The 16,062-nt window shown below is 45.1% G+C and overlaps 1 protein-coding gene across 1 annotated transcript in view; it reads left to right on the forward strand.

Moving 5' to 3' along the window:
- The window catches only part of MSN (moesin), a 74,968-nt gene that overhangs the window by 46,372 nt on the left and 12,534 nt on the right, over nucleotides 1-16,062 (forward strand). The window contains exon 3 of the mRNA XM_019536197.1: nucleotides 15,904-15,999. Within this exon, the coding sequence (XP_019391742.1) occupies nucleotides 15,904-15,999 (96 nt within the window). The remainder of the gene's footprint in view (nucleotides 1-15,903; nucleotides 16,000-16,062) is intronic.

A 16,062-nucleotide genomic window follows, 5' to 3' on the forward strand; every position in this document is an offset into this window, starting at 1 on the left:
TGCCCTGGTGGTACTGAGCACCCATAAATGTCATGGCTCTTCCTGGCAGAAGCTGGGCCAGGCTGTGCTTGGAACAGGCAGTGGTGGCACTGCCTGGCAAGGGTTTGGGGGCCTTCAGCAAATTTTGGGGTGATTGCAGTCCCCCTAGCGCCACTGCCACCTGCCCTGAATGTAGTCTGGCCCAGCTCCTGCTGGGAAGAGCCTGGCGTAGCACTGGCCCCAGCCACACCCCATCCTGAGGGACACATGCCCCCCCATGTTGTGCAGTGGCGGGACCTGCCCCACCCTCCCTGTGCCTCTTGAATGAGCCACGGCTCTATCCTGTGCCGTGCCGTACCCTATCCTGCCCTGGCTGGGCACTGCCTACCCCAGCCCGACTCCCTCACCACGGGGGGCCTTGATCTGTCTCCCCTCCCCTTACATCAGGCTTGCAGCATGGGAAGTTGTGTGCTTATTGAATCAGTATTGGCCAATATGGCTCCTTAAAAATCAGCTTTTGGTGCACCCCTACAGTGCAGTTCTCTTTTTCTTTTCTTCAGACTTCCACTTTCAATTAGCCATGTATTTTTTTTCAGGTGCATCTCCTCAAGATTTTTAAAGCAAAACTGCACTAGATGGTAATGCAGTCTTCCTTGGTGATGGAGGTGGGAGAGAGGGGAACAAAAACTGAAGGTGGGGGGAAATAGTCTGGCAAGCCTAAAGTTAAATGAGCAACTGAGTGACTTGTTGAGAGGCATTTTAGCTGTGAAGGGATCTTGTGCTTGACTTGTCACCATCTCTCTGACCAAACTTAAAATTATAGGAACAGTGGGTATGTATGTTTTCATCATGTTTCTGACATGGTGGTGCCCCCTGCTGGGAAGAGTCTGGTGCCATCTTGGACTCAAGTGGGCAGCCTGCCCTTGACCTGTGCACATCTGGGGGGCACATGCCCCTCATGCCTCCCTCAAAGGTGCACTCAGCAGCAGGAGCTGCCCCCTTCCCCCTGGATAAGCCACTTACCTCTTCATCCTGCGCCCTGCCCATGCAGCCTCTGCCCCTGTTCCTGCCCCACTCCCTCCCTCACCTTGGGGTGGGGGGGGACACCTTGATGTCCTCTGCCCTCCTCCCCTCCCCCCAGGCTTACCAGCTGGATGCTGCTAAAGCTGCCAGGCTGCATGTTGGCAGTCAGATTGGTATCAGTTGATACAGCTCATTAATAAATCAGCCATCAGTATTGGCCCCCAAAAAATCTTCATTGATGCACCCCTATACATAACCCCTCCCAAAGTTGCTGGAACAACCAGTCAGAAACGTGATGCAAACATGCACACCCACCACTTCCGTAACTTTGACAGTTTGGTCAGAGATGGTGACAAATCTAACACAAGATTCCTTCACAGCTAAAATGCCTCTCACCAAGTCACTCAATCCTCTCAAATTTTTGGGGTGGCTGTAGCTTCCTCCTAGCACTGCCACTACCCACCACCCCTGGTCCCAAGCAAGGCAGTCTGCCCTTGCCCCACACACAGATCTGGGGGGCACATGTCATTTTCCCCCCTCCCCCCTTCCCTACCCTGAATGAGCTGCTTTTGGCTCTATCCCATGCCTTGACCTGGCTGGGCTACCCCTGCCCTACTCCCTCCTTCACTGTGGGGGCCTCAATTGGCCCCCTTCCCCCAACTTACTAGCTAGACACTGCTTTCCAAGCTGGTGGCCTGCATTCCTGGCTGCTGCATGCTGTGGCTGAGCACATGCACGTGGAATCTATCGGCAATGTTACTTGCCACATCAGCCCAAAAAGCCACTTGCCAATGTCAATTTCTTTCCTTTTTATTGGTGCAGATATGATATGGGCCAATTGTAGTGGTGTACCTCTAGTTGGGTATAGAAGCTCCATCTAGACAAAGGACTTCAGAAAAGTGGAGACTGAGGGGAGATGTTTTGGGGTAGGAAGACTGTCCGGGATGAGTGGCTTCAAGATTCTGTGGGGAGTAAAGTGGGAGCGTTAGACATCTATTTTATTTCAGGTCTGAGGTTGTCTGCTGATTTCTGGGAAGGCTGAGGGAGTTTTGGAAGCTGCTGCTATGTTGGCGCTAACTTTATTAATCTAATCTGTTTTCTAATGCTGTGCTGGAATTTAGCAAATGTCTTTGGACAATTACAAGAGGAGGAAGTTGATTGCAAAGGAAGCATCTCATTCTGCTCCATCAACAATGGGAAATGTACAAATCCTGCCTCCCAATAAGATGGATTGTTTCATATCGTTGTTTCGACCAAATGTCTGCTGTGGTGTGGAAAAGGTTGAGTTATTCTTTCGGAGGCATTTGTACAATGGATTTGGGGTGATGAAGTAGGAGGAAAAGACTGAATAGTGCAGTATGCTTGTATACAGGTTCACTTGCATGGCGATTTTTATCATCTGGCTCTAAGCAGCACATGGAAGTTTCTGAAGCTCTTCTTAAAGCTGTTGTATCTGGCCACTTGCTTTCAACTTTGGGTTAGGGTTTTGTTGATATGCTTAAGATGGTTCAGAGAACCACTCAATCATTACACATACTCTCTGGTATTTAGCCCTGACTCAGTAGATGAGATGCCTTTTAATTGTTGTTGAGACTATAACCACTCACCACTTCTTACACTGCTAAGTGTAATGAGAGCAAAGAGCAGTAGCTGATATAAAGACTATACCAACTGTGTGCATGGGACAAACTTAACAAAGGGAATCTTAAACTGGGGAATTTTGGCCAGCAATCAATAGCTGACTTCCAACTGATCTGATATGGCCTGCCTCTTAGCACTAACCCCTTGTAACCAACCCGTTCGGCATGTTGTGCTCAAGTTATCCCTGCCTGCTCTGACTTGTTAATCCCTGTTGGAATCCTTGAAGCCCCATTGGTTGGTTCAAGACTCTTCCTGTGTAAAGTCCAAAGTGCTGTATGCTCTTTCCCTCTAATCTCCACCCTCTTCTCCCCCTCCATCCTAATCTGTACATTGAGTTCCTTTTTACACCTGTTCTTCTGTACCTTGTGTAACACCATCTATCTTGCATCTTGCTCTGACTTTTGCCTCTTACTGTTCATGTTCTTGCCTGCATCAGCCATTCCTTCCCCTAGAGCTAATTCCCCTTATAGTTTGGCACATTTTTCTCACACAGGCCATTTTCCCCCATCCTGCTTGTGCTAAATGTAAGGGTGTGTCTTATTGGTCTGAGCACCGAATGCACCAGGAGGTCCAGTCCAGAGCTGCTGCACTTATTTCTACAGCTGCTAAATTGGGGGGATTAACTGAGTTTAAGCAAAGAACTTCTGGATCTTATATAGAGGACCAGTGTTCTGGGATTTCTGTCAGTTTTCCTTTCAACTAAAATGAGTTGCTTGTCCTGCTTTACCTTCTGTCCTGGGAGCTGTTTTGGTATAGTGGATTGGATGCATGACCAAGTTGTGGTTTCTGTCTTGGGTGTAATCACTTCCTGACTTTAGCTGTACTAGCTGCCTTAGGTAATCTTGCTGCGGCTTAACTGTTGAACCACTTTTTCTCCCTGCTACTGCTTCTGGCAGCCATATACATTTTTGGCACTTTGCAGAGAAAATGACTTTCCCTGGAGTTTGTTTGCAAAGGCATATGCTCTGCTCTGCTAGGCCTAATCTTGCCACTCCTTAGATCTGTGCACAGCAGTACCATGGAAGCATCCTTTAATTTGTTTGGGGGCAACAGGAGAATGGACATCTCATTGGCTTTAAGCTGTTTCTTTCACTAAACCTTGGAAAAACTAGACAACCATATGCTTTACATGTAGCCAAATCTCTTTTTTGATAGTCAACTGGAATGAGCATACTGTAATGCCTACCTTAGCTTCATTAAGCTATTTGAAGGATTGGTTGACACAGACACTACCTAACCAGGGTGGAGGATGGGTGGGTGTCTGCAGAAGTGGCCACAGCAGGGACCATCTAAACGGCTGTCTGAACTGATTAAAAATAACCTTGCCCTCCACTTTCTACCTCTGCAAATGCCACCTTTTAACTACTAGACAATGACAAAGCAGCCTATAAGATTCTAAAGGCAATCTTCCCACTTCCGTCTGGAGACTAGCCTTCTGCTTCAAGCCTGTTAGTTGGCTGTAGAAATGTTTGGATCCCTTTTGTGCATCAGTAAATTCTTCAAAATGGCTTCTGCTGTTTCTTTTGTAGCCTTTTAGTGTGGGGCATGATACATATGCAAATGCATGCTTAGTTCTACATAGAATTTGCAAAATACATGGACGATGCTATGTTTTTTAACAAGGTGCACTGTACAATTCATCCAGCAAAAACCAAAAAAGAGCAGTTGTATACAGCTAGAATACTAAATTCTCCTGGTCTTCTGTGAAGTACCAAAATCATAGCACTGACTATCACTTTTTTTTCTTCCCTTTTGATACCCTTTTATATGGATCAAGGAAAAAAGCTTTAAATCCAGATTCATTTAATAACCTGGCATAGTTATAGGAATCTATCCCTTTTTTTTTTTTTTATTGATTTACTGCTGCACACGGAGCAAAACTTTTAAGTAGTCTTACAGGCATATAGTCTTCTAGGTGGACTAATATACTCTCAGTTGAACTACCAACTGAAGATATAAAATGTTGCTGTAGACTGTGAGATCTTGTCCTGTTCCTCCCTACTCCACTTTTTTTTTTCCCCCCCCCCCTTTCTCTTAAATCTTTCATTTTTGGAATAAACTGTTCCTTCTGTAGGTTTTATCAGGTGTACTCTGCAGATCAGCTAGACTGACCAATTTTACAGACCATGGCAGAAATAATTCACTTTCTAAATGCTTCACACATGGGCCTAGTGAGAAGCTCCTAGTAGTACTACATTTGTCTTTTGAAGGCATGGTGACAGACTAGACTTTGCACAAATGGATTTTTAATTCCGATTAGAAATCTATGGCTATAGTCATGCTCTTAGTACAGACCATCAAGAAGTCAGAGGCTGAATGGATTCAATCTTTGCAGATATTAGCTTAAACTGCATAGACTGAACCAGTACACAAGTGAACAGACATTCTCTGTTTATTTTGGAAATGTAGCTACATGCCTGCAGTGGCCTAGACCAGAAGCTGGGGGGGTGCTAGAACATGCCTCCCTGCTTTGCTAGAGCAGACGGCTTGGGTCAAGACTAGCCTGCCCACCTCTTGAGGGGAATTTGGGGGGAGATGCAAAGCAACCTGGGATGCTGGGGACTGAGTTAACTTAATCTGGAGGGGACATGGGACAGAAGTTCAGTAAACCCATTTAACCTAAATCAGTTGGGCCTAATACTACATCCATCCAGGTCTATGTTAGACTGGTTTTGGCCATTTTGAAAGTGATTTATATGCACTGAGCTTCTGTGTTCAGAGATTTGAACAGGTTTCTTATCACTTATACTGGTTTACATGCAACTCTTATCCCTAGCCCATAGTATTTTCCATTTACTACCTACATGAGTGGCAGTTGGACTTCTTAAGTAGAAGCTGGCTTGAAATTAAAAGCCAGCTTCTGCAATTTTGTGCATAACTTGCACTTGACAACAGGGCCAGTGCTTAACATATCCTCCATTCCGCTCCTTTGCATGTGTTCTTCCAAACCACAGAGCACTTCTGCATCTGAACTATTCAGACTAGACCATATCTGCTTGGATCCTGCCAGCCCATTCTCTCTCTTTCTTTGTTCTTCCAGACAGTCAAAGAAGGGTCCTGTAGGCTGTGTGAACTACTACTTAACCCCTACTTCACTTGTAGTGGTTCCTTAAGCAGACTTCTCAATATTTGGATCTGCTTGTTGGAGAAGGTTCCAAGTGATGGATCCCATTAATAACTAGTGGATACTTCCTAGGTGGTACAGATAGATGCTAGTTTTTATGTAAAGATGTCAGCTCCTAGGGGTTGGAGATGGAAACTGTGGCCACAAAACTAGATTTCTTTAAATATGTAAATGTTGTTGTTCTAATATTAAATCACTTCTTAAAGACTTTTTTTTTCTTCCCAAAGTCTAGAAAACAACAAGGGTCTTACTCCAACTTTATCAGCCTCCTTTTTTTTTTTTTCTTTCTTGCCCCTTTTTCATTCCTAATGACTGTACAGTTCTATAGGTAGAAGAGCTACTGTGATAGCTCAGAGCAGAGTGCTCTCATGTTATAAGACTAAGCACAGTTTGAGTACTCCTTGGCTTCAGATTCCCAGTTCTGAGAGTGAAAAAATGATCCTCTTCTATACACCTCCCATGAACGCTTGATCACAGTCTACTGCTCTGTACACCAGCTTTTAATGCCGTGTCTTACTGGCTTCCTTTTATTCAGGAATGACAGGGGTCTGCAGGTCCTGCAACCTATTAAAATGCAGTATTTGCTATATGCAGAAATTTTAGGGTGATGACCAGGTGAGGTAAGACTAAGATTTAACTAGAGTGGTGTAAAACTGTTTGTCAAGTGCAATAAAACTCTCTATAGTCGAGCCTTTTGACATTCTGTAGTTACTTGACCTGTGCAGAGAACCAAAGAATCAAATCCATGGTTATTTAGGGAAAGTAAAAGAGATGGTATGGATTTCTAAACTTCAGGTTTCTGGTTTTCCAATTTTTTCGAGCTCCAGTTCTTGAAATAGATGGCTTTTGAAAACAACTCAGCTTGGATTCTTCCTTCTTTTTTTTAATAACTGCTGATCTTCCAGGTACAGGCATGAGATTTGCCCACAGGATAGTTCTTAAAGATCAGGATTAGACTAGGGAACTTAATTAAAACTGCGAAGCTTCCAAGCTAGCCCTAGAACTTTTCAATAAAGCCAGTTCAGTCCCAAAGAAAGGAACCTGAATCTGCAAGACTTCATATCGTATATTAGATTCTAAACTTCGTGAAGCCCAGGACTTAATGGGTCACATCTAGCGGTTCACTGATGGGGATTTTTGGGGCCAATACCAATAGCTATTTTGTTGTGTTTTTTTTTTTTATTTTATTTTATTTATTTTTGAAGAAGGCATATTGGCTGATGCAGATTCCTTTTCCAACACAGCATAGAGAGCTGCATGCAGCTGGTAAGACTGTGGTGGAAGGGGAGGAAGGAAGCAGCGTGGAGTGAGGGGCAGACCAAAGCCCCTGTGGGGAGGGAGGGAATAGGGCGGGGGCTGCCCAGATGGGGTGTAGGATGGAGCTCATTTGGAGGGCATGGGGGAGGGGGGATAGGCAGCTCCTATTGCTGTGTGCACCCTGGGAGGGTACAAGATCAGGGGGCATATGCTTCCAGTTCTCTACAGGTAGAGGTGGGCTACAGCTGCAGTTGCAGGCTGTGCTCTGGGTGGGTGGGAGTGGTGCTGGGAGGGGACTATGGGGGAAGTTGCAGGCACCCCAAAATTTGCCATAGCCCCTAAGCTCCCCTCCCAGTGCTACCACTGAGTGCAGCCTGGCTGAGTCTCCCCTCTGGGAAGAGCCTGGTATAGCCCTGGCCCAGGCCTGCAGTGGCTGCCGTGCCCTCCCCAGGATGCACGCAGGAGTGGGAGCCGCCCCCCGCCCCCTTCAGATGAGTCATGGCTGTGTCCTGAGCATCTCCCCCAGCTCCACTCCCTCCCTCACTGTGGGGGCCTGGATCTGTCTTCCCCCTCCCCCCCACCCCACAAGCCAGCTGCATATAGCTCTCCAAATTACCGGGCTGTGCTCCTTGCCACCTATGTGCTGTTCTGCAACTGCATGAATGTACGGGCATTTATTGGCCACATTATCAGGCATATAAGGCTGGCTTTTTTTGTTTTTGTTTGTTTGTTTGTTTTTCTGATAGTCAATTGTCTTTGTCAGTGGTGATCTGATATTGGATCTCTAGTCAAATCTGAACTTCAGAACCAACCACCCAGCCTTAAAACAAACAGACAGCTGTAGAGATGATCTTTCTGCTGTGTGGCTTGTTCAGCAGCAAGATAACATGTGAACTAACTTTTTTTTTCCCACTGGATTTTACCCAGTCTTGGCGAAATCTTACTGGTATGTAGGTTCCTTTTTTTTGAACTATGTGGTACTACTACTAAGTAATGAAATGCTGCAACTTTGAAAAAGTAACACAGCCTGACATTGCATGCTGGTATGCTTCAACAGGAACAAGCAACAACATATGAAACCAATACTGTTATATAGAATTGTATAGATTGCTGTGTGTATATATAATATATAACATATAGATTATGCCATACTTGTGTCTGTTTATCTTCACACAGATAAACACTGGATCCTTCAGTTCTATGCTGTATTGGAGAGCATGAACAAGTCTTCTACTTAACTGCTGTGGAAAGTACACAATGGCTTACATTGATGTATAGCTTTCCATAGGGCTCCTGAAGAGCTTTACAAACTACATGTACAGTTACAAGGAACCACTTCCAGAACATCTGGGGTGGAATGTAACAGCTGTCAAAGAGCACAAAGCATCACCATGTGGGCTTAATTTAAAAAGTCAATATTGCATTGGTTTGTGAAATGGATGCCACTTTAGGAAACCATCCAAAGAAAACATTCACTTCATGACTGATGAGGCTATCTAGGTTTAACTGTTTCTCACTGAGACTTAGGCAGCTTGTACCATAAGATGTTCTTGTGGAAATGTGATCTCGCACGTGGTTCAGGAGCCAAATGTTAAAATCAAGCTCCAGTTTCCAAAGGGTGAATAGAGCGGGCAATTATTTTCTTAATGCGAAGCCTTGGCTAATCTTGGTCAAAGCAGAAAGATTACCATTTTTTTTTTCCTTTTTAGATTTTGTTCTTCAAGCCTATTATTATTTCAGCATCACATTGGCTGACACTTGCCTATCTCTATCTCTCTGCCTCAAACGCCATTTTAGATGGCCTCTAAAAATTCATGTTTGTAGGCCATTAGTACCTTTTTTGAGGCGCTAATTACTTTCTTGGGAAGGGGGGGAGAGGTGTTTCCAGTAGGGTATAGTAGGTGAATTCTTGGTGGTCCAGATCATTTTCATACAAAATGATGAACCCCTTATTGTAGTAACTTTGCAATGTGTAGAAGTGGTTCAGGGGCTGCCTGCCTCCTAAATTTCCTCTCTCCTGTGTGACTTCTGCCTTCTGGAATCCCTCAAGCTACTTATTATTCAAGCCTCTCAAGTGTGTGATCCTAAGGCCATAGGCAGGCATTCATTTCTACTGCTGCAAATTTGTGGGAGACTTGGTAGAAATCTCTCTGAGAGGCATTCCAGTCTGCAGCAGCCCCCCCCCCTCTGCCAGCTTTGCCTTCCCCAGACTGGCATTACCCTGGTTTGGGGAAGGCATGGAGGTCAGCAGTGAGAAAAAGCTCTCTATGCCTTGTCCAGAGTGGGGTTGTTTGTCTGGAGAACACACCAAGAGCTGTGACAACCCGACTCCTTTGCTGGTCTCAGAAACGCAGCCATAGCTCAGGTCCTGATTTGGGTGGGGGGAAATGGCCCTGCACCTTTTCTCAAGCTGGAATCTTCCTGCCACCCCCTCCAGTCTGAGGAAGACGCAGGGCAAACGGCTATTAGACTTTTCCCTGCCATGAGTAGTAGAGCAGAAGTTCATTTTGTTATGAGAAACTCCTGTGCAGGGGAGAACTCTTAGGTTTCAAGGTAGACTTTTTTGCAGATGGGGTATGTTTTCCTCTATGAGAAACTGCCCATTTATATGGCATTCATGCAATTTCTAGTGGGAGAGTGGCATTTTTGCTAGAAATGTAATTCCTGTCTAAGACCTAAAATGAATGACCTTTTTGGTAAGGCCTCTGGCACAGAAGATGTAATTACATTCCCTTTAGTACAGAAAAGGTTGAGATTGAAGCCCTCTGAATGGAATGAGCTTGAATTTTATGTAATTTGGAGGAACAAAACCGATGGTGTTCCCCGTATTTTGGGAACTGTGCATTTTATAAACTAGTTTTAGTTAAAGTGAGCTGCAGAATGTCCTGTTAACATCACAGCGCTAGAGAAGCTGCCTGAGAAGCATGGGCAGGAAAACCGTGCTTTTCACTGTGTAGGAATTTGTTGCATGAATTTTTTCTTTTTTTAAAGCACCCAGAAAGTCATTGAGCTTTTATGACTCAAAACGGAGAGTCTGCCTCTGCCTCTCCCTCCTTGTGCCTGGGAGGAAAGAGATGAAACTAAGTACCATGAGCCACCAAGAACCTGGTTCCTCATTTCTGCAACTAGCCATACCCACAGTCACTGTGGCTGCTTCCAGTGATCATGTCTGACACAACCTAATGAAGATGTGAGTGTTAGCCCTGTTCCTTAGGTCTGGAACAGAAGCTTCATAAACCAGTTTGACCTAAATCGGTTAGGTCTGATATGACAAGGTGGCCGAGTGGTTAAGGTGATGGAGTCCATCAAGTTCATTACATTCAAGTCCATTACATTCAACCAAGTTCATCTTAAACCAGTTTCAGCCATTTTGAAACTGGTTTATGTGAACTGAGCTTCTGTTTTGGTTACAAATTTAAACCAGTTTCTGACCACTTAAACTGGCTTGTGTAACTTCTGTCACTGGCCTTGGTGTCCAGTTAAGATCAAATGTCCTACTTGTCACTGAGCGATTTGGGTTCAGAAATTTGGGACGGTGTTGCTGCATTGTGGCTTCCAGTGGACCCACATTTTTTAAGGTTACACTTGAGCAGAAATGATGCAAGGTACAAGAGGGGTAACTTAAAAAAAAATCCAGATTCCTAAAGAATGTGATATTTGACTGCAGAATCATTTAATTGCCAGCCATGATGGCTGGCATGGAGGCTAAATGTCTAAGCAGATATGTGCCTATGCTGTTATACTGTTGGATGAGGAAGTTTACCTTATGGAGCAGCTGCTGCAAGTGGTGGGGTAGCGTCTGACATTGCTTCACTTGACGTTTTCAGCAGAGGCTACGGTGAAATTAGTCAACTAATGCATTTGGCAAAGCACTTTCTGTTCCTGTTCTCCAGCATGTGAAATGATGGGTGGCATGTAGGCTACAGCCGGAGACTCAGTGCATTGAACCGTAACTGCTTTGAACCCCAGTCAGTCAGTCTCTGGCCCAAACCAGAGCTGTAGCCTGGCATTTTTGTGCTTGGTGTAGGTCAGGTACAGAGCACCCCCACCATTTATTATATAACATCAACTTCCATTTGATTTGCTTCCCCTGCTTGTCCCCTGTGTGAGGATGCCTGGTACTAGTGTACCATTATATATTGCCCTCATTACTGTACTGACCCAAACTCTGAGGCTTTATAAATGCTTGTTTAACATTGCAGCCTTCTGGCTTTTGACCTTTCATGCACAGTTCATTCTTCTTGAGCTCCTCCTCCTGCAGTCATGAAAGCAAGGAAAGTTTAGATGAGGCTTCCATGGTCGCTTGGCTCAAGGAGTTTGGGCTTTATGGAGATCACTGAATAGGGTTGGCTGCTGAGACTTAAGTAGCCGCCTTAGCTCATGTTGCCCTTTGTTCCTGATCTGCCAAGCCTCATTGAGACAGTCCCCTCTCACAAAGAGGAAGAGTGCTACACCTTGTTGTTCTTGCCAACAAATGAGGTCTAGAATCAGCAACATCTCTTGGATTGGGGCCCTGATTTGGCTACCACAAACTTATTTTAAAGATTGGTCTCAAGTCTCTAATAATGCCTCATCTTTGTAAGAATCATTTAGTGCTTTCTCTTTCGAGAATCATAGGGTTGGGAGGGACTTCAAGAACTCATCTAGGTACACGCAGGAGATTGCTAAACACTGGAGCTTCCCAGCAGAAGTTAATTCTGGTAGCAAAAGACTGAGAGAATACGGACTTACAAAATCAAAAGGCGAAGCTGACATTGGCTAAAAAGACGAGACTGGGTGGCACCTTCATTTTTTCAGAGGCATGCCAAATGCAGTGAATGGACCTGCAAAGAATAAGGGTACTAAAGAGAAGTTAAGCCAAGCTAGACTTTAGATCCACGTTCTGTAGTCCAGGGAGTTTGATTTGGAGGTGGTACGGAGACTTCTTGCTTCCTTACTACTTTGAACATGTGAATTGTCACTGGTGTGGGGGGAGGCTTTTTTTAATCTGTATTTATTTTTGAGTGCCACAGGGGTCTGCAGTTGTGGGTAAGCTTTGACAGTGGTGGGGAAAACTTAACTTAAATTTCTATTGCTGCTGGTCCATCTTCATGCATGTTTTATTGCAGGACTTGTTCAAGACTACATACCTGCATACTGTGCCTGTTAGACTTTTTTTTTTTAGGTTGGAGAAAGGGGGGATGGTTTATAGAACTGATTCTAAGGCTATGGACAGGTAGCAAATACAAAACCACTCCCCCAACAAGCTTCTTGCTTAAGATTCTCCTCCAGCAGCCAGAGCTATATAGTAAAGGGCAATAAGATACTGCACGTGTCCTATTCTATTTTTCCATTTGCAGAAAATGGGGAGTCATGCAGGGAGGAGTGTGGTATGGAGCAAGGTGGATTTAATTATGGTATGAAAAAACTGAACTGAAGAAATCGATGTTGCCCTAGAAGGCTTTCTCAGCACATGTATGGGTGTTCTTCAGTGCCACAGGCATATCGGGGCTTTGTGAAAGGATAGGGATCTTTATTTCATTTTAAGGTGAGAAGTGGTTGGCACAACTCCAGGCTTGGACTTGGGGCTATTGGGTGATGCTAGTTAATGGTGCTTGATCTAGGATCTTGTATACATGGGTGGACAGTGATAATATTGCTGCGATCTTGAGGATTCTGTGGCTTCCAGAACCATAAAAACCACTAACAGACTCCCTGTGCTATACTCCAGAGGCCTGTGCAGCCCAACCAGAGTATCCTACCTGGTGAGGATGGACGGAGTGCTGTTTTTCATCTGCAGTTTAGACTCTTGCTTTTTATGACTTTAGTAACACTGGAGAGGGCTGCTTTTTGGATTGATGGATTGTTTGGGGGGGGGATAAGGCAGAACCCCATGCTGTTTTGCCTCTTCTGTTTCTTCTCTAGTCCACTGGCAGGCCTTGTTTGCTTTTGGAACGTGGGACCATTCATCATGCCTCCTAAAAGCTGTGCACAGCCTGCCTAAGCACCAGTACATAGGAACAGTTGGACTACTGACCGCTGGGTCCATTCTTTGTATCCGTAGAAATCTCTCTGCCTTGATTGTGTTGTCTCTTTGCCAAGCAGAACAAAAAAAAAAGGGGGATTGGGAGAGGGGGGAGAGAAGAGTAGCAAATGCAGAGGGAAGTTAACGCCTACCAGCATGCACGTGCACTTGGAAAGCTATTTCGGATACAAGCCCCATGCAGCAGCCAAGCATGTTTGCCTTTGCAGCTTTCATGATTCCTAGATCTCTAACTGAAGCAGAGTGTTTATGCATCTTTAATGTGACCCATGTAGCAATTTGAGGGAAATCTTTATAGGAGGGGTGGGGGGGCTTTGTAAGGGTGTTGAGTTCACAGAGCTGGCTCCTCCGTTTTGTCCCATCCATTGTTGCTGTTGCTATTACTGTGCAGACTTTCTCTGCTGTGAAATAAAAGTCCTTTTGTGTTGGGGCCTCAGTGTGATGCCATTCTGCTCCTTTTTGGCAGTTCAGCCTGCTGAACTCCCAGGCTTAAGCTGCCGGCAAATGAAACTCAGGCAAGCAGACGCATGCAGCAGTGGGGGTGAGCCACCATCCCATTCAAATGCTAATATTGCCTGAAAACAGAGCTCTCATTCTAGCTTAAGACTCTTTCCTTCCCTTCCCTTCCCCCAGCACTGACTGCATGGCTGTCTGCAGGCGTTGAGGCCCTGTAAGAGAGCATGTTCCACTGGGTGATTTTTAAAGAGAGTGTGTGTGTGTGTGTGTGTGACCCACCTTTTTCTTGAAGGCTATTTTAAAGAAATGGCAGATAAGTTATTTGGGTAAATGTGATATCTTTCATTAGACTGGAAGATCTGGCCCAGTGTTTAAAGGACTACTTAGCAAAGTTCCCTGTTCAATGGGACTGCGTGCATAAGGGAAGTCTGCAAGACCTGGCCCAATATTTGTGCTCCATGAGCCTCCCCTTCGCTTTCCTGTGAGCCTGTAAGTGTCTTGGGGGGAGGGGGACAGGAGGCCTAGTGGCGTGGGGTAAGAGGCTAAACATTGCTATGCAATCCAGCATTCCCGTTGCAGCTCATGAGCCTCGGACAACGCGGCTAATACCAAATTGCTGATGGGAGCCCTGCTGGGCTGTGCCAGGCTGCACCCAGTGAAAATAATGAAGAAAGGAGCAGAGGGCTTTCTGAAGATTCAAAGAGGAAGTGATTCATAGAAGTGGGAGGGAGTGATTGTACAGATACGGTAGCACAAGTCGTTACTACCCTGTTTCTCCACTTTCTGAGCCATCGGGTGTAGATGAGAGAACAGAGGGGAGTAATTGTGAAGCCTGTGCAGTAGGGTGGGGTGGATGCATACAACCTCAAAGTACTTGGATATGGAGGATTGGTGTGCATAGCCTAATCTCTACCCCCCCTCCCACTGCCCCACCCCCACTTTCAAGCTAGTTAAGAAGCTGTCAGAGGTGATGGGTGGTTGTTTCACAGGTGAGAGGACAACCTCTTCTTGGCTTGCCTGGCATATATAAAACACAATTGTAAACCAAGATAACAGGCAGCCTAGGAGGTTTGTGGGTTTTTTTTAAGTTCTTTACTTCTGTCCCACTGTGGTGTACCCTTGCTTACCAAAAGCCTAATGTCACCTTTTTTTGGTAGCTGTTTGCTAAAGAGGACAATCATCCTTTCCCCTTGATGGAATATAGCTTTATGCGCTTTCATTTCTGCAAAGCTCTTAAATCTGTGTAGTGTACTACAATGCCAGTGTGTGTTTTGTTTAACAAAGTGCCAGAAGTGTTCTGGGTGCATGACAAAGAGGAAACTTTAAATTCCGATAGTAGGATTTATCTTGGTGGTGTGTTCCAGTCTAATGGATGTGCTGTGCTTTGCCTAATGGGGGCATCTCTTTAATGGTGACCCCAACTGAACAGCTGGCAGATAAGAGTAGGTACTACTTCTGTACAAGGTGGAATCTAATACAAATATTAAATTACCGTGTGTGGTTAACAGGATGTGTAGCTTTAGTTCAGTGTGCTGTAAAATGAGACCCTTGCTTGTCAAATGGGGGATGTTCTGATGAGTAGAGGTGAAACTGCAGGTGTAAATCAGCTTCCCTATCTGTCATTGCCTTTCCCAACTAGAATCCATTGCCTTGTGTTTCACCCTCCATTGGTTTTTGTATGGCTGAGCAACCTGGCATTTCAGCAGTTCATTTATTGGGCGTTTTGCTGCTGTCCTAATGGAGGCAAGGAAGAAATAGGGATCTGATCAACATGGTTCTTCCACTCTCACAAAGTGTCTTTGGAATCCACACACAAGGGGAATCCTGGCATTTTCTGTAGCAGTTCTTGCCACTGTAGCAGCAATATAGCAATAGTGCAGAAGTGGCTGTATGCAATAGCTCTTCTCAGTTGGCATCCTGCTTCAGGTGGCTTTGGAAGGCAGCTGAAATGAGTAACTAGGCAGAGATCTAGGCCCTACCAAGGATTTTATCCTAATTGGAAAGCCACTGTTCACCCAGAGGTCTGACTGACAGGGAGAAGAGGCACATAGGAAGCTGTGGCAGAATGGTACAGCTCTGTGCAGGACTTCAGTTCAGCTATAACCAAGCTACTAATAAATTTACTCTTATCCTGCCTGGAATTTGGCAAATCTAAGTATTCTTCATCCACTGCTGCAGTCAAATGATTAGTGTCTTGGGCTTGGGACTGAGCGGGCTGTCTTGGCCTGTGGTCCTTTCAACTTTTGAGGCTAGGTTTCGTTCTGTTCTGAACTTCCTTGTTACATGCTGGACTGGTGCAGTATGCACAACTTGACTGCACGTGGCTCCTGATCATGTGACCAATCAACTGTGAATGTTACTAATGGACACCCTTTTTTTTTCCCCCTCTGGCTTTTTCCAGGTGGTAAAGACAATTGGACTAAGAGAAGTTTGGTTTTTTGGACTTCAGTACCAGGATACCAAGGGCTTCTCAACATGGTTGAAACTCAACAAAAAGGTATTTGTATGCATTGTACACCTACCCTTTCCTTGGCTTTGTCATGATTACCATGCCATTCTC

The sequence above is a fragment of the Crocodylus porosus genome, unplaced genomic scaffold (genome assembly GCF_001723895.1).
Source record: "Crocodylus porosus isolate Cpor-Errol unplaced genomic scaffold, CroPor_comp1, whole genome shotgun sequence".
Lineage (NCBI taxonomy): Eukaryota > Metazoa > Chordata > Crocodylia > Crocodylidae > Crocodylus > Crocodylus porosus.